The sequence below is a fragment of the Podarcis pityusensis genome (genome assembly GCF_964106645.2).
Source record: "Podarcis pityusensis genome assembly, chromosome: 5".
Taxonomy (NCBI): domain Eukaryota; kingdom Metazoa; phylum Chordata; class Lepidosauria; order Squamata; family Lacertidae; genus Podarcis; species Podarcis pityusensis.
The window spans coordinates 74,884,033-74,908,311 of record NC_138032.1 but is presented as its reverse complement, the minus strand read 5'-3'; the positions used below and the strand labels follow the sequence as shown (position 1 = coordinate 74,908,311).

Genomic DNA, 24,279 nt, shown 5'->3' with positions numbered 1-24,279 from the left:
GTAGTATCACACTAATTGACTGTAAAAAGCAGACTACTCCTTTTCTGAACAGTCAATACTACCATTACTGCACACCACAAGGATCTGAATGATCTACTATGTGATATGGCTGAGGACAAGGTTACAGTCTTCTGTCCAGGTATTCATCCCATCAATATTTTGCACACAAGACTGGACCTAATGGTCAGGGGTCCCTTTACCTTTATGTGTAACAAAACCCCAACTGTTTATGCATTTTTAAAAAAATGAAAGGTGATTACTGATCACCTTTAATCAACAACAGGAGTGGGTGGGGGCTGCACTAACAAGGGGTACTGCAGAATCCGTGTACTCATGTTGCATGGGGCCCAGCCCCTCTGCCCTTGTTCTCCTCCACCCCTGGATTTTTCTGGTCAGTGTATTTGGGGCATGTGAACTCCCATTTTGTGCTGAGCACCCAAGAAGGATGGACAGACCTTATGAGAGATTCATGTTGCTTTTTCAGGTGCAACACAGAAAGTTCCTACACACTCTCTGAAAGATCCATGTGGCGGCTGGCGGTCTGTCATTGCTCCTATACATACCCAGGAAACTGCGTCATGATGCAGTCATTAAGTGATTCATGTGTGAACCAGTCCTTGGACTGCTGCTGTCATGTGCAAAGCTCAACTCTCTTTCTTCCGACAGTAAGCAGATTCCTGCTTTCCTAGCAGCAGCAGCAGCAGCAGCCAGGGACTGTAAGTCATGGCTGTGTGGGAAGAACTTTGCATAGAACAAAACTGTTGCCAGACGGCAGGGACAGTGCAGTTTGAACGCTGATCTCACTGCAGTGTGGGTGGGTCTATTAAAAGCAACATACCAGCACAAGGCTGTTGGACATGCAGAGGCCTAGAAAGAGGGCTGAACTATGTCTGATTAGCCAGTGTGCACATGGAGTTGAAGGCAGAGGAGAAGGAGGCACTGAGGAGTGAGACCAACCTGGCACTGAACCTAGCTAGGACTACAGTACATGAGCCTTTGCTTCCCCTTTGTGGTACTCCAGTTATTATGCAATTAGTTATGCATTGGAAACCAGGGGCAGGAGGGAGTTTAAGCATCTCTTCCCCACAAACAAACAGGGATAAAATTTGCAATAAAAGATATGGAGTTTATGCTGTTATTCACCAATGCTATAGTTTCCACCTCTTTGTTCTCTGCTTAAGTTTATCTTGATATAATCAAGATTGTTAACTGTTTTGGCAAGGAGTCTGTTTGGATATCCCCAGGAGCTTTAATGGTGACAGGCACCAGCAGATTATCCTTAAAAGCCATTATCTCTTCCTGCCTCATCAGCCTGCATCAAGATAACATTAATCTTTCCTTTCTTAAGAAACTTGCTTACTTAGTGGAGTTGAACTCAGAATGCATGTCTGAGACAGTTCACAAGAAGGTCAGTGGAACTGTTTATTTTCCAAAGCAGGGAGGTGCATCAAATATACAAACCTTCATAATCACACCTTAATTCTGGATCATCAAATGCTATTTATCAAAAATAAATATCAGCGTAATGCTGTAGTTTCAGTCCGTTTCGCTAAAGCCCTGTGCAATTTATCCTCTTGGTTTTCTGCATTGTGCCTGTGGCTCCCTAAATCCCTGCTTTGAAATGGATATTTCAGTGTGCATGTGTGTGTACTTTGGAAAAGGTGAGCAGTGCTTTCTCTTAGCACATCATAAAGGGGAACATTTTGGGGCGTAAGAGTGAAGCACACCTCAATTTTAATTCGAATGTGCTTCAGCAAGCAAAAGTTTGGGAAACACTGGTCTAAAGACTGAAGTATGGTGGTTGTTGTTGTTGTTATCATTTATTAAATTTGTAGATCTGTTCATCTGTAGATCTCAGGGCAGTTCACAAAATTAAATTACAACATAAAAAACACTCTACGTATTACTCATAATTAAAAGGCAAAGAGGTAGGCTCATTGAAGAACAGAAGGAGGGCAACACAACTTCATCTCTCCTTCAGGGGTTCAGGTTGCCTCCCTGAGACCAAAACTGGCACCTGCTAACTGAAGAGCAAAGCTATGCAGTCCTGTTCTGAACTCTGACTCTTCTGCTAAAGGCTGAAGCAGCAGAGGGCTACCTTAGAAGATATATTCCAAAGCTTCCTCATGGGCACAACCATGTCATCCTGCATCAGAAGCCATCTGATGCAGAATGGCCATCAGGAAAACATAAGCTAATGAATGCTGACAATATAGTCTATACTCCATGGATGTTCTAGGATGAAGTTAATGCAGAGTAATCAAAAGTCTACCAAACAGACCGGCATCCGCAACTGTTATACTGTGTCAAAACAGTAAGATAAACAGCCAATTCCCAGGCTGCCTGCTCGGTCGGTAGAGAAGTAAAGAAGATAGCCTTTGACTACATGTACTTTGTTGCCAAATTGCTTTACGTTCAAGAGGCACTTCTGTTTAAACTAATTTCTTGATTTCCTTAAAGCAGATGTGCACCCTGTGAAGTTCTTGAGGAAGATGCCAGCTGGCAGATTTTCCTCGCTTACACAGCCAAAGAAGAGTATGTAGTAGCTTGGGCAATTCTCTCCCCGCACCCCACCCATTATGTTTTGAGTATGCTTAGTCAGTATTCTTTAAAGCAGGGAGAAACAACATAGTGCCCTACAGATGTTGTTGCACTCCAACTCCCATTAGCCCCAGCCAGCATGGGCAATGGGCCGAGATGAGGGGATCTGTAGTCCTGCAACATCTGGAGGACAATAGGTTTTTTATTCCAATGCAAATAGCAGATACCAGACCCCCCAGTCTGAATTTGGGCCACCAATGGATGAAAACCATTAAAGACACTTCAGTCCTGATGTGTATATGGGCCCAATACCTGCTATTTGCTTTTTAAAACTTATTCAAACCATTTCTACTTTCATGGTCCAAAGATCTACCTGCAGCTAAATTCAAGAGCCATAAATGATATTGGCCTAGACAACAGAACATTGCATGTGCCTATCAACACGTCTACGCTGCAAACACAGGATAGATTTAATTATCACTTGTCCCCAAGCAACTCTGACTATTCTAATTCTCTGGCAGACACTTATCAGCATTTCCAGTTTGTTAAACTGACTGCACAAAGGCTGCACCAGTAAAAGATTCTAAGTCTTCATTGCTTCATTCTACCCCAAGCAAACAGTTCCAAAATTCTATGGAAAAATAAACACCAGTGTTGCACAAAAGCATGCCATAAAAATAGCACAAGGTATTTCAGCAGTGTCCTATACTTTGAGAAGGTATTAAAAATCCAAACAACTTGAGATATGATGTTGCTTGCTCTGTAGGTTGATCCTCAAGCTGTTTTTGCTGCTGCAGTCAGATACTAAGGCCCAAATATGAGCACTAAACAAGCAAACAGTGTCATCCAAGCCTCTAATTAAGCTACAGATGCTTCTGGTGTCAGAGACCATAAACCTGAAATAGCTGCCCTTCCTTTATGTGTTTTACTGAACACATAGAGTGCAGAAAAGAAAGGAGGGAGGAGAGGATAGGGGAGGGGAGCATTGCCAAGTTCCTGTTTCAGGAAGCCTGATCAGACAAATTTCTTCACCATCAAGGTTCTGCACAGAACCTACCAGAAAACAGAAATGCCATCAAGGGGCTTTGTTTATTTATTCATATGGTTCTTGCAAAAACGACACCCAAAGTGGTGTAAAATGATAAAAATCAAACAATAACACAATCACTAAATTCTAAAATAAAAATAAAAATGCAACAATATAAAAGGAATCTACAAAGCAGACTAAAACATTTAATCCACCTTCAGGGGATTTTAAAATGAAGTATGATCAATTAATCTATAAATTTAAAAATCATTTTCCTATTAGCAATGCCTCAACCTTTTTGAAATATTGAAGGAAATGCAGGTTAAATGACCACTACAGCAAAAATTGCTGGTGATTCCTAGAAGGAAAGGTGGCCTTTAATATTTTATATTGCTCTCCAAATGCCACTTATGACTCCAGAATGAAAATAACCTTTACAATCCCACAACTGTGACCTTAGTTTGCTGCCTCAAAGCTCGAAATGTATCCCCACCAAATATGGCTTTATGGCTCAATCCTATCTCCCACTTATTCAGAAGGCAGGCTTGCTGTTATTAAAGTGAATGTATGATTTCTACCTTAGCCAATTTCCCCACCTATTAAACCAATTACAGGCTTCATCCTACATACATCACAAAAGAGGGGGAGGGTTGACCCAAGATAGTTCTCATCCCAAAATGGACCATGACAACTTACTTGTGGCTAAACATGAAGTTAACTGGCATAGCTAAGTTATTTTTGTTCTCTCTCTCTTCCCGCATCCATGAATTTTGCTACTGCAGGCTAATAGCAATGTCATTGAGTTTTATGAGTCAATAATTGGCTTCCTAACCTTTGATAAGAGTACAAGGGCAGGTAATTATTACTGTAGCGTGCATTCCCCCCCCCCCCCGCCGTAGTCAAGAGTCTGACAACTCTTTCATTAAAATGTCAGCCTAGCCAGGTCTGGCGCTGCTGTCTGCTAAAATGTCAGGAGACAGGTCCCTGGTCCCTCTCTAAACAGCAGGGCTGTGAGACCACACATGCTGCTCCCCGCAAATGGCCAGTCTGTCTAGCCAGCTACCCAGCATCTGGCAAGGCACATTTTTTGCTTCTTCAACAGAAAAAGGAAGAGAAAAACCCTTGCAGGATGGCGTGAGAATAAAAGGGAGACACAAGGTTTATTGCTGGGATGTGTCGTGAGAACTGATCATGTTGCTTGTGGCGCACCTGAACTTTATCTTCCCGTTTCCTTCTCCTCCTTTTCCCCCTTGCTTCATTTCTGTTTTCTGTTTGTTTTACTTCATTATTATTTCATTTGGTGTCCTCTACTCTGGGTCACTGAAGGGATTGTATGCACATGAAGGTGACAGGTGGTTAATGAAGGGCCCTGTGTGAGAGTCAGGGAAGGGAAGATCTCTTAGGGTGAGTGGGTGGCAGAAGAAAGGGAAGCTCCCATGTGAGAGCAGGGAGGGGCGTTGCATCCTTTGCTGGCACCTGGGGTACGTGAGTACACTCACAGGTGTGTGGGGAGGGTGGACAAAATTTGCAGCACCAGCCCAGCCCTCGCTGATGCTGCAGGACGGGCGTGGAGCATGGAAGGCTCACGGGGCCACACTGTGCTGCCTGCCCACCTGTGCAGAGGGGAAGCCCAGGCCCTTGGTGGGTGCATCCCCCCTAACACTCACCTGGTGGTCATTCAGTGAGGGGGCCGTGGGTGCAGTGGCAAGGCAAGACTGCACCCCAGGTCCCAGAGACCACTGGCAGCATGCAGGGTGGGACGGAGATCTCTCCATAGGGGTGCCCTCAAAATCATGTGCCCACACTATGCTCCTGTTTCCACCCCTTTTGTGTGAGACAAGGATGAAGATCTAACTCTGAGAGAGGTTTTTTTCTTTCTTTCTCAGTTTTCTTTCTATTAGCTTTAATAAAATGCTTCAATAAAATTTTATGGAGGGGGGACTCCAAAATTGTGGTTTTTTTTTGGGGGGGGAGGAGATGAGAGGTATCTGTTGCAGGCCAATCACTTTGTTTTCATTCATTTTCTTCTCCTATAAGAGTATTTAAAGACCTGGCATCTCAAAGAAAGCTTACCTTGGTGGGTGCATCCACGACAGCACCTTGGTTAACGAGGACCTCGGCCACGTTGACTCGGTCTTCTTGTGCAGCCAGGTGGAGTGGTGTCAGGCCACTCTGTAAATCAGACACAGCAAATTAGTTTCTTACAGAAGGGACACTTGGCATCACAGAATCATAGGACTGCAGAGTTGGAAGGGACCACGAGGATCATCTAGTCCATCCACCTGCAATCAAATTCTGATGTGCAACAAGACTTTTGGTCTCTCTCTGTGCTTAGCACAGGCATCCCCAAACTGGCCCTCCAGATTTTTTGGGACTGCAGCTCCCATCATCCCTAGCTAACAGGGCCAGTGGTCAGGGATGATGGGAATTGTAGTTCCAAAACATCTGGAGGGCCGAGTTTGGGGATGCCTGGCTTAGCAGAAAATGTCCCTGTGATATGCCAACACTTTACAGTAGATGGAACCTTGGTTTTCAAACGTCTCCGTTGACGAACGTTTCGGAACTCGAACGCCGAAAACCCGGAAGTAACTGCTTTGGTTTTCAAACACTTTTCGGAAGTCAAACATGCTGTGCGGCTTCCGTTTTGAGTTTCCCTATTGTATTGAGTTTTTGGTTTTTGAACATTTCAGAACTCAAACAGTCTTCCGGAATGGATTACATTCGAAAACTGAGGTTCCACTGTATTAAACATGCCCCATTACAGGTTACGGTAACAAATGAGCAGACTCGCATCAGTGTACCAGTCACCGTTATTTCATAAAAGGAATGTTATTTTTGCATACCATTGGAATAAAATGCACTATAACACACTGCTAGTCCATCATTAAAAACCTCATAGTTTATTTCTTCTCACCATTTAACCTGTTATGTAGGAGGCTAGTCAAGAGCATTGCAATTTATGTCCAGAGTCTTGCAGCTAGCCACAACCTAGCATATAGGAAAGTGCTTTTTGAATGTTCAAAGATTAGATTTGTTCCCTCATCAACTCAGCAGTGTTGGTCACTTTTAAGATCTGGTACTTTGTGCCTCTTTGCTACCCCACTGTGGACTTGCTGAGCTTTGCTGAAAGTGTATATGACAGAGCAGAAAGTGACAGATGATTTAAGATGTGGACTTAAGCAGTAAATTTGTTGACAAAGCTCTTTTCTCATAGACCCAAGTCCCTCCTGTTAAACTGAACAGCATCCAGGCAGCTCACACCTTAACATGGTTTTCTGAATTAGACTTGCTGCCAATTCAAGCTGGTTAGAAATTAAAACATCCCAATTTTGTTCAGGCGAAAGCGAGGCCTTCCCTTCCCCGAGTTTTGATATGTTGATTTGAAATGTGCTCAACCTAAGCTTTTTACGCAAACACATATACAAACATCTATAGAAACGTAATACATGCACACAGCCTGATAGTTCAAAAGTTGTGTCACAACACCCACCCTTTCCTCTTTGCTTTTAATTAAGTCAGGGCAAACTTTCCAACAAATGTGAAATAAACACACAGGCCACCAAAACTTGATGAATATTCATGGCAACGTAATATACTCAGTAGCTTTATCAAATAGCAGGCAATCTCCACAAGGCAGTTTCATTGTGAACTTGCTGCTGCTCATTTTGCACACTGTTGGCATTGAAATTGCACAATCCCCCCCAAATTTAATTTGGGTTTACCTTTTCTGCACACTTTTTTTTAACTCACTGGATTTTTCATGGAAACCATAAATCCAGATTAAATAGGAAAATAATATGGGAAAGGTGTTTGTATGAGGATGGATGCAGTGGAAAACTTCAGTGTGTAGTTAGCAATATATGAGCACATGACAAACGTCCATGTGGACACGCTCCAAGAATCTGACCAAGAATGCTACCTAGTTGGAATAATAATGGAACAGGGAGCACATTAAGGCTGAAGCATTGCATGAATAAGTAGTGAAGAAAGACAATGCAGGTCTAGCAAGTTCTGACGCTGTTCCTGTTCGTACCTCCTCTCCAAGAAGTACACATATGGCCTTTTCGGTGCCAGGTGAATGAAACCAAACTTTATTTGCGTCAGCCATAGGCCATAGCAACAAAAGAACATTACAATATACATGGAACAGAAATAAAAAGTTGATTATATAAAACACAGGTTACATAAAACACAGTCAAATAGTGGATCTTATTCTGATTGCCCCAGCTAAAAACCCTGCAACCTTTGCTGTCACCTGCTCATCTTGATCTGCCAAGAGAAAGGACACTGTGGCAGCGGTTGGGTGACCCGGAATGGACAATAAAAGAGGGGTGATAAGCTCATTCCTCAAGTCTTTATAAAGAGTGCAAGCCAGAAGGGCATGCGCCACCGATTCGGTGCTGCCATCTCCACAGGGACATAAGCGTTTTTCGTGTGGAATCTGTTGGAATCATCCCTCAAGTACAGCCGAGGGCAGTACATTCAACCTTGCGAGAGTAAAAGCACATCTATATTTTGGGATTGCTAGGTTATGTAGATAGGGTGCCAGAGAATCAAAATGGGAAAGGCAGGCCTTTCTCTGGTGTCATTACAGATAAGGAGTGAGCTGTACACAGCAAAAGGGAAATGGCTGCTGAGCTGCACCCACCATTGTGAGGCCTGAGGAGGTGATGATGATGATGCCTCTCCAGCTGCTGTTATTGGCTGTGGACATCCTGTGATGTCACATAAGCACATGGAAGCTCAGTGGATATACAAAAGCAGCCCAGGGGGAAAGCCCAAGGCAAAAGTTTGAAGAGGACATGGTGGACAACAGCTGTGTTATTCAGTACTTGGTGGTCTCCTTCCGCATGGAGGCGAAGCGGCAAATGGAAGGAGGCCATCATCCATCAATGAGATGCTGTGGAGCAATGAGAAGGCAAGTGTACCTGCTGAGCAGGACCGCAGCTTGAAAGCGGCAGATATCCATGGTTGGAAGCTGGTGATGGACCTGGCAGAAGCTGTGGTTAGCATGTGGAAGCCTGGGATGCCGCAGGGCTGAAGGAGGCTGAAGTTTGTGCACATAAGCTGGTTGAAATTCACCTTCAGAAGGCCATTGACAAAAGCTGTGTGGATATTTGTGGGTTGATGCTGGGGTAAGTATGAATGGTGAGTGTGGACATAAGTCACCCATCAGACATGGTATGCCTGGGAATTGCATGTTCAGATAGCAGTGTAGGCTGCCCTCCAGGCTCTGGGTGAATGAACCACTGGATATTCATGGGTGGAAGCCAGCAGAGGTTTGCAGGCTGGCCAGTGGAGGTGGCTGGATGATAACTGTTGAATGAGGGCCATTCCCTTCACTGTATCTGTGTTTGCCTTTCATGGATGTCACAAGCTTATGAGGCTTTCCCTGAAAGCAGCAATGAAGGAGACAGCAGAGCTTAAGCAAGCCATCTTCAACTTCTAAATCAAGGTATTTCTAAATACATCTAAGTAACGTTCATGACATTCCCCTTTCCAGTACCAGGATGGGAGGCTGTGCAGATGCGTCCCTAAGCAGTTGCCGTGGGCTACAAACTTCCTGTGATGTCACAAATGGACAGGGTGGCTGAGGGGGAAGAGGCAGTTACAAGTGGCAGGTGGCTGGAAGAAGGAGAGAAACCGCAGTAGAAGGTTCAGGGGAAGTTGGGGTAGGTAGGTAGGGCCAGCTAGGTACGTAGAAGCTGAATATGGGCTGACTCCCTTCTGTCTACTTGCATTGCCAACGTTTTGTTCTCTCATGGCTCCTGTACCTGTCTCACCTAGATCACTTGGCAAGAGCCCCAGCCCTTTAACAGCTCCTGCATTTCTGCAGAGCACCAAAAACCATGGGAAATAAAATGAAAATAAAAATAAAAATAAGAACCCTGCCGGGCGTCCCCGTGCCCACTGAACGGTAGCCAGAAAGACGTGCCAGGTGAATAAATTTTCACTTTCCCAGGCATTCTGAGATAATTGTAAGATCTCCAGTGTTTTTAGCCCTCCTGTGCCAATTTAAGTTTTGCTGTTGCTCGTTTTATTCATTCAGTTTTGTACTGTGATTGACCTTGATCTGTTAAATTTTCAGAGCTCTTGTAGATTTTTTTTTTATGGTTTTCAGCTTTTATTGTTAAGTATCCAGTGGGTATTGTTGACTGGGCAATATACATTATGCTGGCTTTTGAAGTTGCACCTGTTTACACAGGCATTCCTTTGATCACTCAACCTGAGCTTCCTGTTTTAAATGCCGTGCTATTTTATTGCATAATTGAATTATGGATGGTTTTTTAAAAAAGTTTTAATTGGATTGTTTTATTGTACATTTTAATTATGGATGGTTATAGTTCAAAGTTTGTAAAAGTCTGTTTTTGCATTAAGTACTGTATAAATGAATACATAAATATTGCCAATAAATAAATACTTGAGATAGTATCGATGCCAAACACAGTAATATACTTCTTTTTTTGGGTGGTACTATACAACATCATCCCTCTCCAATCACAAACCCTAGCAAAAGGGGTTTCCCCTCTTCAAAAGTTGTCAGAATGCATACTGCCCAATAGACAATGTCTTCTGGATAGACAACAGGAAAATTGAGGTTAGATTCACACCATGTATTTAAAACACCACTGGGACAAGTGCAGAGAGAAGAAACACAAATAGATTTTCAAAGTCATTCAGGGTCTGGCTAAGCATTTTCAAAATGATTTCTCTATTCAGTGCGCTGCCTGGGTGGTTGAACTGAGCACTGTTCTGCAGGGGCACAAACAGAATGCCTTAAAACACACTGCAGCAGAGACAGCACTTGCTCATACTGCTTACAAGCCACCAGGAAGTCAAAGCCGGTGCTTGCATGGACAGGCAAGTAAGCAAGGGAACAAAGTGGGGACAATGTGCAGATAATTCTCTTCTTGTGCAAATGAAATAAGCCAACTGCACTTTTGGGCTTCATTTTCTGGACTTGCATCACAATCAGAAACCAAGTTAATCCACAGTAGTGATGGCAGAATAGGGGAAGGCTCTGTGCCAAGGGTTCCTGTGTTGCTTCCTGATTTCTTTGAAGAGGAGGCACCTATAAAGGTTGAACACAGAGCTGCCTAAGGAGTAGTGAGTTGCCATTTGCCCCACACAATCATATTTAATAGAGGTTTCCTGTCACATACACTCCATATTTGTAGGTCATCCATGTCCTCCCCAAATGTTACCGGATTGGAGATCTCATCACCCATAATAACCATTGGCTATGCTGTCTGGGACCAATGGGAACTTGGGCGTCTGGCAACATCTCCTGCATTTCCCCCCACCCAGCAGTGTTTCCCCAACCAGCTGCTTTTAGACTACAATTCCCATCATCCCTGACCACTGGTCCTGCTAGCAAGGGCTGATGGGAATCGTAAGTCCAAAAAGAGCTGGAGACCCAAGGCTGGGAAACTAGAGCACACAAAGAAGAAAACCTACCTTGTTGCTAAGATTCACATTAGCATTTCTGGTGAGAAGCAACGACACCATGTCCACATGGCCCTCCTGGGAGGCAAGGTGCACAGGAGCAATGCCCTGCCTGGTCACAGCATTCGCATCGGCACCATATTCCAGTAACGTGGTTGCTATATCCATCTGGTTCTTCTTGGAAGCTATGTGAAGTGGTGTGTAACCATTCTGACAGTGCAAAAAAACCAAAATATTTGGGTCATCGGCTCATTCATAAAATACCAGGAATACTAACTTTCCCTCAAGTCTCATGACTGCTTGTATTTTGAATTTTTTATATAAAAAACACCTCTATTTCATATGACCAACCTTTAGGATTTCTTGCATAATATGCTCACAGAGACTAGGATAAAAGGTTTTCTTTTTTTACAAAAAAAAAAAAAACCCTCTCATGTAAAAGAAACATTAAATAATATTTATTTCATTGATATGGTAACATATCACTTGCAGAATCCCATAAAACAGCTATTTACTGTTTTTCTTATTATTCCAGTCAGCTCAGGTAATGAGGAATCCTCAAGGGTACATAACATGAGGTTTGTTCTCATCTCTTTCCTACCAAGCTGCTCTTGCAAAATGAAATCTGAAGGTAGGAACCTGATCCCACAACTACATGGAGGCAGAAGAGTTGGCCTAGTATGATCAACGAGGCCCAAAGATGTGGACTAGAAGGTACAGACTACTGGCAATACTAGGAGAGACCGAAACACAACCCTTGAGAAGGTTAGTGGGGGGCCGCTACTCCAAGACCACCTCAGCAACATAATGGAAAGCCGCACTTCCTCATGCTGCTCAACTGGTGCAGTGAGATGGAGAGTTAGGGTCTCATGCTGTCTAGATTATGTCCCTGAAGGCCGGAGTCTATCAGAGAGTGGATAGATGTGAACCCATGTCCAAGCTTGAGGGCAGGCTTATGGTTGCTTGTAAGGGAAAGAATGATTTGTGAGGATGGCCTATAGTACAGGCCTTCCAGCAGTCCACAGAAGTCTTCACTTTCTGTTTGTTTTTCAAATTGTTTAAAGCAGTTCTACCCTGCAGCTTATTTGACTACATTCACAAGTGTACACAAACACACTACAAGAAAACCTTAATTTAATCAACAGGAAAACAATATCAGAAACTATTTCTAGTTTGAAGTTTTGCTTCTGAAACAGGTTGTTGAGGTAAGAAGAGGAAAAACAAGAGAGTAAGGTATATGTATGAGTAATAAGGGACAGTTTGAAAGGAAAGGCACCCAAGGTAAGTTGATGGGCATTTCATAGCAACATGGCATCTTCTAGCACCTTCTAAGTAAACAAATGCATTACGATGTGGTGTAAGCATAAGACTGGCATGTGTTTTGCGGCTCTCGGGTAAATGAAAAGACTGGCATGCGACTCATGTGGCTATTAGTTTGATGGCTGCCTGAATGGCATTTCGGCAATATTGTTCTAATGGATCCAGCGAGAAGAAATGGTTAAAGAGGAGAAAGAGAGAGGCAAACCAGCGAGAGTGACAAAGAGCGTAAAGCCCTGTTGAGGGAGTCTATTTCAATGACAGCGATTGCACATTTTCTTATCAGACTTAAATGTCTAATAGGAAGTCATCTGCCATCCCCATGTAATTTCTCATCTGACTGCACAACATGCAGCCTAAGGCAGTGGGGGAGCAGGGAGGCAATTATTAATCCCAAAAGTGATGGCGCTCGGTTTGGTTCACTTCTATGGCTCACGTGTCGAAACATGTCTTGTTCCAGGAAGCCTCTTGGCAGGCACCAAAACGCCAAAGTGGCAGCTGCTAACCCATTTGGTAAGAGACGAGTGACTCCGGTGACCCGATCTATAATTTCTGGTTCTCTTTCAAGCCTGTAATGTTATCATTCTGGGTTTCAGAGAGCCACTGGCACTGGGAGCAAGGGCAGCTCCTGCTCCTAGGGAAGGAGGCACTCTCTTCTTCCTCTGCTTAGCTGCTTTCAGCATCAAACTAGGTCAGCATCCTGTCTCCTATATAAAGAGTGTGCTTATTTCATATCATTGCACCACAATGCTAAAGATTTGGAAGCCAGCCCAATTTATTTCCCAAGGCACGGCAAAGGCGTATTTCCCATACAACGAGGCCCCGCTGATGCTTCGGGCTTTCTGCATGAATTTGACTTGCCTTGCCTTTCCAATGCATAATAACTGACCCACAGCTTATACTATGATTTCCCTCCATGATCTCTTTCATCTCTGCTCATGCAAGAGGATCTGACATCTATGCATTTAATCATCCACTGGAAGGCAGTCCAAAGGGGTTTTGTTTTTTTAATGCAAATTTTTGTCATCTTAAAATACATCTTGGAAAGTGGATAGCTCTGTTCCAGAGATGGAAGAATTTATATACCCAGCCTATTTTGTTTTAAATCTGATGGGCAAATGAGTACAGTTTGATTACCGTTTTACCCTGCATTCTTAATCACTCATTTTTGCATTACCCTGCAACTCATCACTTTACAAAGCAGCCTTGCCTCCATTTGTCCAGGAGGGTCAAAAACCCCTAAACACATGCATTGTAAATGAATGCATCTCTGTAGAACAAAGTGGGAAACCTTTGACCCATGTTGGACTCCCAACTCTCATCATCCCTGGTTATTGGCCAGACTGGCTAACGGCAGTCAGAAATCCAAAGACACATGGGGAGAGGGACATAGGTTTCGCATCCCTGGTGTAGAAAGACCCCTATGGCCTTGCACGAGCTTCATACTTAGGTGGGGATTTGGATATAGGCCCCAGTTCAACATTCCTAACCACAGCACCATCCAGCCTTTCTGCACTATCAGGTTCTAAGGCTGGCTTGCTAGGTCCACATGTATAGAAATCATGGCTCTGGAGCCTATGAACCTGCAAGACTGCTTGAGTACTGATCACAATTGTCTTTCCTAGGTCCGATGTCAACACATGGCATCTCCAGGCAAACGCCAGGGGACTGAGACCCCAGCAAGTCCCATCACCATTGCCCGTGTACTGGACTGGTTGTGCCCTTTTAAAAAACACAAGCAAAGCCCCTTCCCATCCAACACCAAGAGCAGCTGTGGCAAAGGAGCGAGCTGTCATTTTTATTATTAATCCCTCCCCAATGTCCCTGATGCAGCCTTGCTCTGAAGAGTAATTAGGGAGGGATTAAAGCGAAAGTTCTCTCCCACCCTCCTTCATTGCAGCTGCCCAGTTGACTTCTTGCTGCTGAGCAGCAAGGAAAAATAAAATTCTGCAAGGGGCCCAGCCAGCCAGTTCAGTGCACTTGGGTGAGTGGACCATTTTCATAATTTTTCTCCTTTGCCACCCACTCATTGCTGCAGGGACTGTGAGGCTGCTGCAGTGAGCGGCTGAATGAGCCATCGTCTTAACAATTCCCCAGTGCCCCAGACTGAGCAACACTACACTGGGAATTAAAGCACCAGCTTCCTCCCTTGCAGCTCCCTGTTCTTTGTAGCACTTACCTGATTTTGTGCCTAGTAAAGACATGCGAGGGCACCATGCTAAGGACACTTTGTCCGCACCCCCAGCTTGGAGGCAGCCCTAGTCTTCCCCATCAGATTCACCAAAGCTTAACCAGCACCTTTCAGAAAAGCCTTTTGCTACCACCCTAGCATTTTTCAGTCTGACCTGCCTTAGAGAGTCACGAGAATTCTCAAACAAAACATTTCAGTGGGGTTTCTAAAGTATATGGCACATCTTTAATCAAAACGGTGCTGCCTTTTCTTGGGTTGTGATCATACTAAGACTACAATCCTGTGCCCATTAGGGGGAGTAAGCCCAGTCAAACACTTCCAAGTAAACACACATTGGAGAGCATGAGAAAAATATGAAAAATAGAGATGCTGGGAGGCAGTCAAGTAGGCGCTTTCCTGACTCCAATTATCACTTTATGTGATCTGATTTTTTAAAAAGTACCGATCTCCCAAACTATACCATGCACAGAAATCCTTCACGGCATGTTGCCTGGTTTGCTCTAAAATGGTATGCATTGTTTGTTTGTTTTCAATTTCTAGGCAGTCCACACACATTTATGATGCCACATAGATGCCGGTGAAAAAGACAACAATCATGCAAGGATCTTACCTCATTTTTCATCAGCATAACTTCCCTTTCCCCCGACAAAAGGATTAAGGATAAACAAAATATATGCAGAAAAGCAGCCTGTTCAGGTGACATTTTGTCCTCAACTAGGAAACTGGGTGGCAGGAAGTAGAAAAGATCGGGAATTGGGGCCTTGGGTATTGTCACATTCTTTTCATACTTCCCTCATGTTCTCCTCCTTGCAGGAAGGAATGATCCAGGGAAAACCAATGTCTACAATAAAGTAGGACTTCCCTGACATTGTGAGATAAAATAATCTCCAGCTCAGGATCAGGGCTAAGACTCCCTCAAGTACTCTTCCTCTCCATCACCACCAGACTCCTGGGATTCCCAGTTAGGTTAATATATTAATGTCCCTTTAACCCAACAAGGGAAACTTGTAGTCTTCCAAATGTTGGTCTCTAACTCCTGTCAAGTCTGGCCAGCATAGTCAATAATAGGGGTGGATGAGAACTGTTGAAACATCTGGAAAGGTACAGATTCCTCATCTGTGCTTTAACCAGAGAAGAGGAAGGTCTCTTTGCTGAGGTACAATGAAGATATAAAGATGTCCCCTGGGACACCTGATACACCAAGCAATGGCACCCATATTTGTGCGAAGCCATTCTCAGGAAGGCTCATCAGGCCTAATCTCTAGGACATGTTGGGCTGCACGCCACCATATTTTACACAGAACAGACCCATTGAAATTAATGAGCTTGACTAAACTAGGTTGATTAATTGCATTGGATCTACACCGAGTAAAAGTTAGTGAAATACAACCCAGTTATTTCACAAAGCTTTCGTACTGATGTGGATGTGGCAGTCTCATTCTGTACAGCTGCCATGGAAAAAAAGAGGATTTGAATTTAGTTTGTGTTTGCGACATTATTATTATTGGCTAGAAGTTTATGGGAGGGTTCCCCCCCTATTTTGATCTGATGTCTGAACTGAATAGAGGATTACAAGTTTCAATCCCAAGTTAGGGAGATACATAATGGGGATATCTATCCTTCCCTCTCCTTAATGGAGGATTTTAGGCAACATCCATATGATCTTCTCATTATGGCTGTGACCAACAGAGGAGAATGTTTTCAGCAAAGTCCCTTATGCCACTGACAAATATTTAAATATTTTTCTAACAACTTCTGCATCTGGAAGTGTATAGACTGTTCCTGATCAGAGTTAGTAAGGTACATGGCAATTTGTCGAAAGGAAGGAACGTGGAACGGATGCTGTGGAAAGGCTGCATAAAAGCTAACTATCTGGTCCTTCATCCTACAGAGCAAGCACTGGTACCTTTGCAGAGGCGTGAGGTGAGGCTCCCTGGTCCAAGAGAAGCAGTGCCACTTTCTGATTATCGTAATGTGCCGCGACATGCAGTGGAGTTAAACCACTCTAAAAATACGTGCAGAACAAACAGGCATTGTTAGAAAACCACCATACATTAAAAAAGAAAAAGAAAAAGAAAACTGGATAATTAGGTTAATCTAGGTTTGGTGAGACTACTGTGGAACTAAACTAAGGTTTTGAAATGATAAATGACAACAAAGAAGACAGTACGACACAAACTACTTGATTTGTAGGTGGGTATTCTCCCTCTTCACTGCACTCCTGGCCTCCCAAACATACCAGGCATGAGAAATATATATTCACAGTACACTCCCATGCTTCTTGAGCATCAAAGTACCCATTCCATTATACGTTACAACCCTTCATGGACTTTATCACTTCAGAAGTGGGGTTGGGGTGTGTGTGTGTAAATTTGAATGCTCTGAAATCTTTAAGACTAGCCCATCAAAGAGAATGCTTCTATAGTTTGGCCTCCTCTTTGATCTGATGGTTTTCTCTGTGTAGGAAGTATTTTTAAGCTGGGAAAGTGTTCAGCCATGCAATTGAACCCACTCCAATGCATGTATTCTGAAGTTGTGCAGTCCATGAAAGCTTGTCTCGAATGGGTTGCAGAATTCTAATTCCATGTAAATGTTGTAAATATTCTGTGCAAAATCACTGGTGTAACCCCTAGTAGAAAGTGGACCCAGGCCACCATATAATATGGTGGCCTGGGTAGATTTTTTTTTGGGGGGGGGAGGGGAAACCATCCAGAAACCACCACTCCGGCTCAGGGAGAATCCAAGACTGATGCTACAATAACTCAGAGTTGCATAGGAAAGTTGCAAATATCCAAGAAATATCTGCTGCTGTTCCTGCTACTGATAGTCAGTATTGGCTAACCATGGGAAGATCAGGAATGGGTATATTCTGCAGAAGTAGGGAGTGACTCTTGCCTGCCTCACCTTTCCAGCAGCATCTGGAGATGCATTCTTCTGAAGCAAGAGGTTGGCTACTTCAATTTTGCCGTACTTGGCTGCCACGTGTAGAGGAGTAAATCCTTTCTGTAAGAGAAGCATTTCCATCAGCATTTCCCTTTTACCTTAGGGCCTTTTCCCTCCCAGACAGGGCATTTGCACACTCGGCTGATCTATGCCAGATACATTTGCAGGGCTGTGGTTCTATGCAAGGGCAGAAGAGAAGATGGCACCAGGCACGACGTTCGACAATAGCCAATTTTATTACATGGTGACACCTAAAGCTCCCTTACCTTGGTAGTTATGCTTAAGGATGCGCCGTGATCCATAAGGACTGATGCTACATCTTCATGTCCTTCCCGTGCTGAAAGGTGCAATGGTGTATACCCTGAAGTTGTGGGGGCGTTGGGAGACGCTCCTTGCTGTAGCAGCTGCTGCACTATGTCAGCTTTTCCCAGTCGTGCAGAGATGTGCAGCGGTGTTTGGTCATCCTAAACACAAAGGAAAAAGGAGCCACATACAGGGAGTTCAACACTTGCACATACGTATTACTAGTAAACGACTTTCATAGTGACCAGTGGCAATATCGGTACGGACAGCTTGTATCCTGTAGAGACCCTACGTGGAATGCGGTATGTACATTATATCAAACGCGACACAGTTCTTGGACATGTTAGACCAGTCTTTCCCAACTGGTGGCCTTCTAGAGGTTGTTGGGCTACAATGTGCATTATCCCTGACCATAGGCCATGGAATTTAGGACTGGAACAGTCTAAGGTTGGAAAAGGCTGTGTTATGAAACCTGCAAAATATACGTATGCAGGCATGCATTCAATATTAAGACACACATTATTAACACTCCACCTTCCTACCTCATTTGAGGCACACAAGGCAGTTGAACATATGGAAATGATCCAGTATTTAGAGACACTAATTCTAAGGCAGAAGGCGCCTATAGATATGCAGGTCAGCAGAGCTGTCCAGGATGGCTACAGTCCCCAAGTCAGGCCATCCTAAGGCCAACCAGGAGGAGCAGAATGTGAAGATTGCCAAGATTCCAGCACCTCAGAAGGGCCCACCCACCACTGCTATGATGCCTGCCCTGGAACCTGGAGAGACGCCCCGGGGCATTGTGAGAAATGAAAATGGAGGTTCCAAGGTGATCACCGTGCTAGAGAGCCACTGTGTTGTGAGTGTTAGGACCAGGATGTGGGAGACCAAGGTTCAAAGCCCCTCTATGTCATGAATCTCACTTGGGTCAATCACTGCTGCTGCGATGTTGAAATGGGGGAAGGGGATGCATGCACCACCTTAAGTTCTTTAGCAGACAGATGGGCTATACATACAATAAACATTATAAAATAATACATAAAGAGTGCCACTGCCAAGTAAGCCTGCTGGGGCCCACTGGGAGAGGAGGAGACCTATCAGAGGACACGTTGCTGAGGCCCTCAAACCTGGAGGCAACCTTCCTGATGTTGTCAGAGCAACATCTGCTTTCCCTGGGAGCTCTCCCAGTTGTTGCAGAGTCCAACTTTGACCTCCTACTGTTAACATGGCTGCTGGTTCATTCCTGCTCCAGATTTGCCCTCTTCAGGTTTTGCCCAGAGCTCTGAAGGCTGGCACCCCAACCAGAACAGGCCCATGTAGCCCACACCAAGACCTCACTGTTGTAAATTAGGGTAAACATGTATTGTACTAATTCTACTGAAGCTGACCTTCTGCTTAATGGTGACACCATGCCTTGCTTTGGAGAATCAAGCACATGACTCTTGCAGTGCACATCAAATAGAGAAATAGTCCGCTTACCTTGGCTTTAGCTTCTACCTGAGCTCCATTCTGGACTAAATATCGAACAACTTCTGACTGGCCAGCTCTGGCGGCCATATGGAGTGCTGTCTCTCCCCGCTATGAATGGAAAATTAATGCCAGAGAGTCAAAGGCTAGTAATAATAACCCATCCCATAAGGTAAAAAGCAAACAGAAATATTTTAATCAACAAATGAAAAAAAAAAAGCTTTACATTCTACTCATAAACCATCAGCACATGAATACTTTCAAGGGGCTGACTGGGAGCAGAACGCAAAACCCAATCAATATTTGACCTCCAGCTCTGGCCCCACCAAAGTAATTTATTCCAGCCATTGATTTTCCAGCTGTTAAAGCACACGAGTGTTTTGTTCTGTGTTAAAGGAAATAATGCCCTTTTAAAAATGCAAAGCTACATCGGCAATGTAAACACAACACTGTGTTAAATGACCATTCACAGTTGGTGAAACATGTACAATTATGCCAAGACTGATCATGTATGCAGAAGATACGAACATTTTTATTCTTTTGTGTGACTTTCTGCTGTTATATTCCAGTGGCCCTAGATTTTGCTGTAAGCAGGGAATCACTTTGCTGGGCAGTTGAAAATAAATCAATAATAATAATATAAAGAGCTGCAGAGCTTCGCGAGCTTTCACTGAAAGATGTGTCGCCAGGGAAACAACGAGAACAGCAAAAACTTTGATTTGAAGGAAGGGAGCGCCTTTCTAAACCTTTTGCAATCCACTGACTCTTTTAAAAGCAAGCATTTTTTATAGCACAGATGGTGCTGCATGGGCGTCTATAATTTAAGATGGTTTTATAGAGCAAACTGCCACGGCAATGCTCTACTGCAGCAAAGCCTCGCCTCTCATGCATCAGACTTTGCAAAGAACAGACAGTGCCAAACTGTAGTAAAAAAAGAAGAAAAAAGTGTCATTGTGTATGCGTGTGCTTTTTGGAGCCTGCTTCTGTCACTTTGGCACAAATGCATCTAGAACAGCTCCATTTATAAAACACACACACACACACACACACACACACACACAAACCCCACTCTTCCACAAAGCCTCTGGGTGTACAGAGGTACTCCAGCGCGGCTGTGGCCAAAAACAGGCAATATGTCCTGACAATCTGCTGCAATCTGCTAGCAACCTCAGCAGCGCCTGCCTCAAACTGGGAAAAGGCCCTGGTCTTCTGGGGTTATGGCATTCAAGGAGTCAAGTGCACTTTTCAGAAATCATATGAATTCCTGCTCTTTCCAGTGCAAAAAAGGAGATAAAGATGAAAACAAATTTGAGTAAGAACAGAGGGAGGCAGGACTCTTCAACAAGCCTTTAAGCTATCCTCCTAACACAGAGAAGGGGGAATGCAAAGCTGTTGTTGTTGTTGTTCACAGTCATCAGAGCATTGGCAGTAAATGAGAGATACAATAATTCAATAAAACATCGTCCATGGGATAGGCACATATGAAGTTTGGCCCCCCGTGATAGGGCCAAGTTTGCAGGCATATCCAGAAAAACAAGAATCTCAATGAAAGTTTGGTCACTTTACTCTTTGATATGTCCAGTACAGAAATGCGAGGAGTGAACAGCCAGTGTGGCTTGACAGGGATAAACAAATACTGTGGGGCAGGATTTTTTTTCATCCAGAACTCGACAGAACTCAGTTGCAGGACCTCTCAGGTGGGCACCGTTGTCGTTATAAGAGAACAAGGGAGGTGTTCCTGGTGAGTTCTGGCACCTCTTTTTCTAGAAAAATAGCACTGCTGTGGGGAACGGAAGCAGCGGCTCAAACTCTAGACTAGAAAAAGTCTAGAAAAAGGTATGAGGATGGTGTGAATGCACTACAAGTCAGATATTCTCCTTGGCTGATAATGAAACAAGTGAACATTGGTGCTCACCACATTGGTTGTGTTGGGTGATGCTCCATGATGCATCAGCTGTGAAACAATATTTACATGTCCCATGAAGGCAGCAACATGGATCGGAGTCAGACCCGACTAGAAAGTGGAAAGAAGCAGAAAAATGACCAAGATTTGAGGTTAGTGGCATAGAATGAGCTACAACGAAAAAGAGTTCCCTGGACCTTGGCAGTGAAGGTGAATTGTGAGTTGTACATGGCGGCTATAAAAGGATGCCTATTCAGCACAAAGCTTGCTATTCTCAACCTTGGGTTCCCAGATGTTCTTGGACTACAACTCCCATCATCCATAGCCAGAAGGGGCAGTAATCAGGGATGGTGGGAGTGGTAGTCCAACGGCATCTGAGAACCCAAGGTTGGGAAAGGCTGCTTTAATCGCTACACCACACTTGCTCTCACAGCAACGTTTTTGATTGACATTTCTGACAATCACTGAAGCATTGAAGGAACATTGTGCTATCTAAAGCCTGTAATGTAAATCAGGGAGGGAAATCTGTGGCCCTCCAAATGTTGTTGGATACTTCCACCAGTTCCAGTCTGCATAGCCAATGGTCAGGAATGATGGGTCTTCCAATAAGTGGAACCTGGCCAGAATGGAAAAAGTCACCGAGCATGTGTTGTGGCCCTAGCATACCTCTCTCCCATGCAGGAGGCTATTGCCACCCCCAAAAAATCTGCTGCTCAAGACATATGCCCCTCCCCTCACACTCCTTGATCTAGGCCTGAATCTCGGGACACTTATTAGTTCAGTAGGCCAAAGATACCACATCTCAACTTCATTATACACCTAAGAACACAGAATACCTCTGCAATGTTGTGGGATTCCACAGAGACACACTATGTGGGGTTTTCAACATATAAGGAAGTGTGGAAAGGATTCCCTTACAGCAGAGAAGTTTAGAACAATTAGCATACGGAAACCTCAACTGAAACAGTAGGAAAGGGGTCCCTGCTTTGATTTCGAATCTTCCTCCTGTTCTCAGTTCTTAAGTCAATGGACTTGCTTGTTTACGGAAAACATAACAGCATGTGCAGTCAAAGATACCTTACCTCAGTGACAGCTTGGATAGATGCTCCATGTTTCAGCAAAAGTTCCATCACTTTAATTCTGTTCTTTTTGCAGGCAATGTGGAGAGGTGTGAAACCATTCTGTAAAATTGAGAAAAGGACTTTTCACAGACAGCTAGACAAATGTTATTGACAAAACATTTATTCTCTGGATTATCTGCACTGCACTATGCTTCCCATCCCCTTGTGATATTCCATGGCTGCTAATTTTTGTTTCAGATATATATATATATAGAGAGAGAGAGAGAGAGAGAGGATTTTGCTGGATGAAATGCTAATGACTAGTATGCTTTGGGGGGATAAATAGTATTTGCACATACAGTAAAGTGCAAAGCTAAGCTGCCATTTCATTGTGAGTGAAGCAGCGAGAAGAAGCAAGAAAACAAGCTATCCTGAACATCAAAGGTACAGTCCTATTCACAGCATCTGCCTGAATGTCGATGACAACCTGTATACATATCAAAGTGGCATCATAGGATTATTTTAAAAACAGCTGACAGAATTGGGCCTCCAATCTCATCAGCATCAGCTACCTTTCCAACAGGAGTAAAAGATACCATATGCTTTCATAACATATGGTCAGGGCTACTGCCTCTTCTAGTTGAGTCAAAACAGGCAGTTCAGTTCATTGCCATACTTGAGTTGAATTCTTTCACTTCTTTTTTTTATTACTGTTATCATTCAGGGTAAATATAACGAAGAGAGAGAAAACAGAACAGAACCAAGCATGTCCCCTTTTCCTGAAACCTGAGATCTTTCAATGTGAGTTGCTAAGGGCGAAGGGTTGTGTGGAGACCTGTGCTGTTTCCAAAGAATGATGTGGGGATATGCTTATGGAAAAGACATATAGTTTGGGGAAATTGGTTGTCATTTGGGGAAGTCATTATAACTAACGCATCTCCCTCTAATCCATGTGCAGTCTTGTGTATACTGTATTTCCCAGTTTAATACTTGCTTTGCAGACATCAGAAACATTTTGAACCCAAAGCATCCTTTCCCCTCCTTCCCTTCCACCATTTGAAAGGCCAGTGATCTGAATCTGTTTCCAAAGATATAATCTGAATTTCTCCCACATTGATTGCCGATGGCAGTTAAAGGCTGCATAATTTACCCTTTTCTCTCCAACTGATAGCAAGCCGTAAAAAACGCACCCTCATTAAATTTTCAGTAGTATTGATAAAGCAAGATTTTATCCAATTTTCTTTTGCCTAACATAATGCAGACACAAGATGTGCATTAATGGCACAAGAAACACATTCATGAGAACGTCATACTAAAACCCAGTGCTTTTTTTCCTAAAAAAAATATGTTTAGGGGTACTCTCATTTTGAATCAAGAAAACCACGATGTTATTGTTCAAATTGGGAAAAATAAATACAGTAAATGGACAAAAGTACAAAGATTCACAAAATGTTTAGGGGCTTGTGTACCCCTGTGCACCCCAAGAAAAAAGCACTGCTAAAACCTATTTTCTTGAGCCTTGTGAGCAATGGCAGCTGTTCCCCCTGAATTTGAGACTCCCAAATACCAAGCATAAACATGCATATATATATATATATATATATATATATATATACATACACATATGCATGCTAGTGACGAATAGTTAGCCTGCTGTGCGTACTCACCAGTGCTTTGGCATTAGGATTAGCTTTCTTGTCCAACAAAACTTTCGCGACTTTGTAGTGGCCACAGTGGGCGGCAACATGCAGCGCCGTCAGATAGTCGTTAGTGACATCATCCACAGGCACATTGTGCTCAATGAGAAGCTGGACACAGTTGAGGTGGTCCCCTTGCGTCGCCATGTGCAGTGGAGACAAGCCATTCTGGGAAAAGAGAAGTATAATAAGATGCACAACTTTAAAACAAGGAGGCCACTTCTGACAGAGGAGCGTTGCTACCAACCAGCTTTACAAGCTTTCGGGATTTATAGGGGGACTTCTAAGGATAACGTAAATGAGGAAGCAGACAGACATTTCAACTACGCTGCTACTGCACCTGAACCAAGCAGGAATTCCATGGGAATCTAAGGGAGGGAAGG

General features: G+C 43.7%; 1 protein-coding gene and 1 long non-coding RNA gene across 35 annotated transcripts in view; one reads left to right on the top strand and one right to left on the bottom strand.

Annotated features, from left to right (window-relative positions):
- Positions 1-24,279, bottom strand: part of ANK3 (ankyrin 3) — a 393,167-nt gene that overhangs the window by 89,174 nt on the left and 279,714 nt on the right. For 31 of the 32 annotated variants that reach the window (XM_081004830.1, XM_081004842.1, XM_081004817.1 and 28 more), the window contains 9 exons: positions 23,867-24,064; positions 22,221-22,319; positions 21,151-21,249; positions 19,248-19,346; positions 17,732-17,929; positions 17,427-17,525; positions 16,429-16,527; positions 11,027-11,224; positions 5,642-5,740 (listed from right to left, as the gene is read on the bottom strand). In XM_081004830.1, the coding sequence (XP_080860956.1) occupies positions 5,642-5,740; positions 11,027-11,224; positions 16,429-16,527; positions 17,427-17,525; positions 17,732-17,929; positions 19,248-19,346; positions 21,151-21,249; positions 22,221-22,319; positions 23,867-24,064 (1,188 nt within the window). Of the gene's footprint in view, positions 1-5,641; positions 5,741-11,026; positions 11,225-16,428; positions 16,528-17,426; positions 17,526-17,731; positions 17,930-18,310; positions 18,454-19,247; positions 19,347-21,150; positions 21,250-22,220; positions 22,320-23,866; positions 24,065-24,279 lie in introns of those variants that run through there. The other variant, XM_081004828.1, reaches the window with a different exon arrangement.
- Positions 9,045-16,551, top strand: LOC308476936. Of its 3 annotated transcripts, none has more exons than XR_013986232.1 (4): positions 9,045-9,244; positions 11,620-11,779; positions 15,063-15,218; positions 16,414-16,551. It is a non-coding gene; the product is annotated as an uncharacterized lncRNA (long non-coding RNA). The 3 variants fall into 3 exon arrangements; XR_013986233.1 differs by having other exon boundaries at positions 9,045-9,506; XR_013986234.1 differs by having other exon boundaries at positions 9,046-9,240.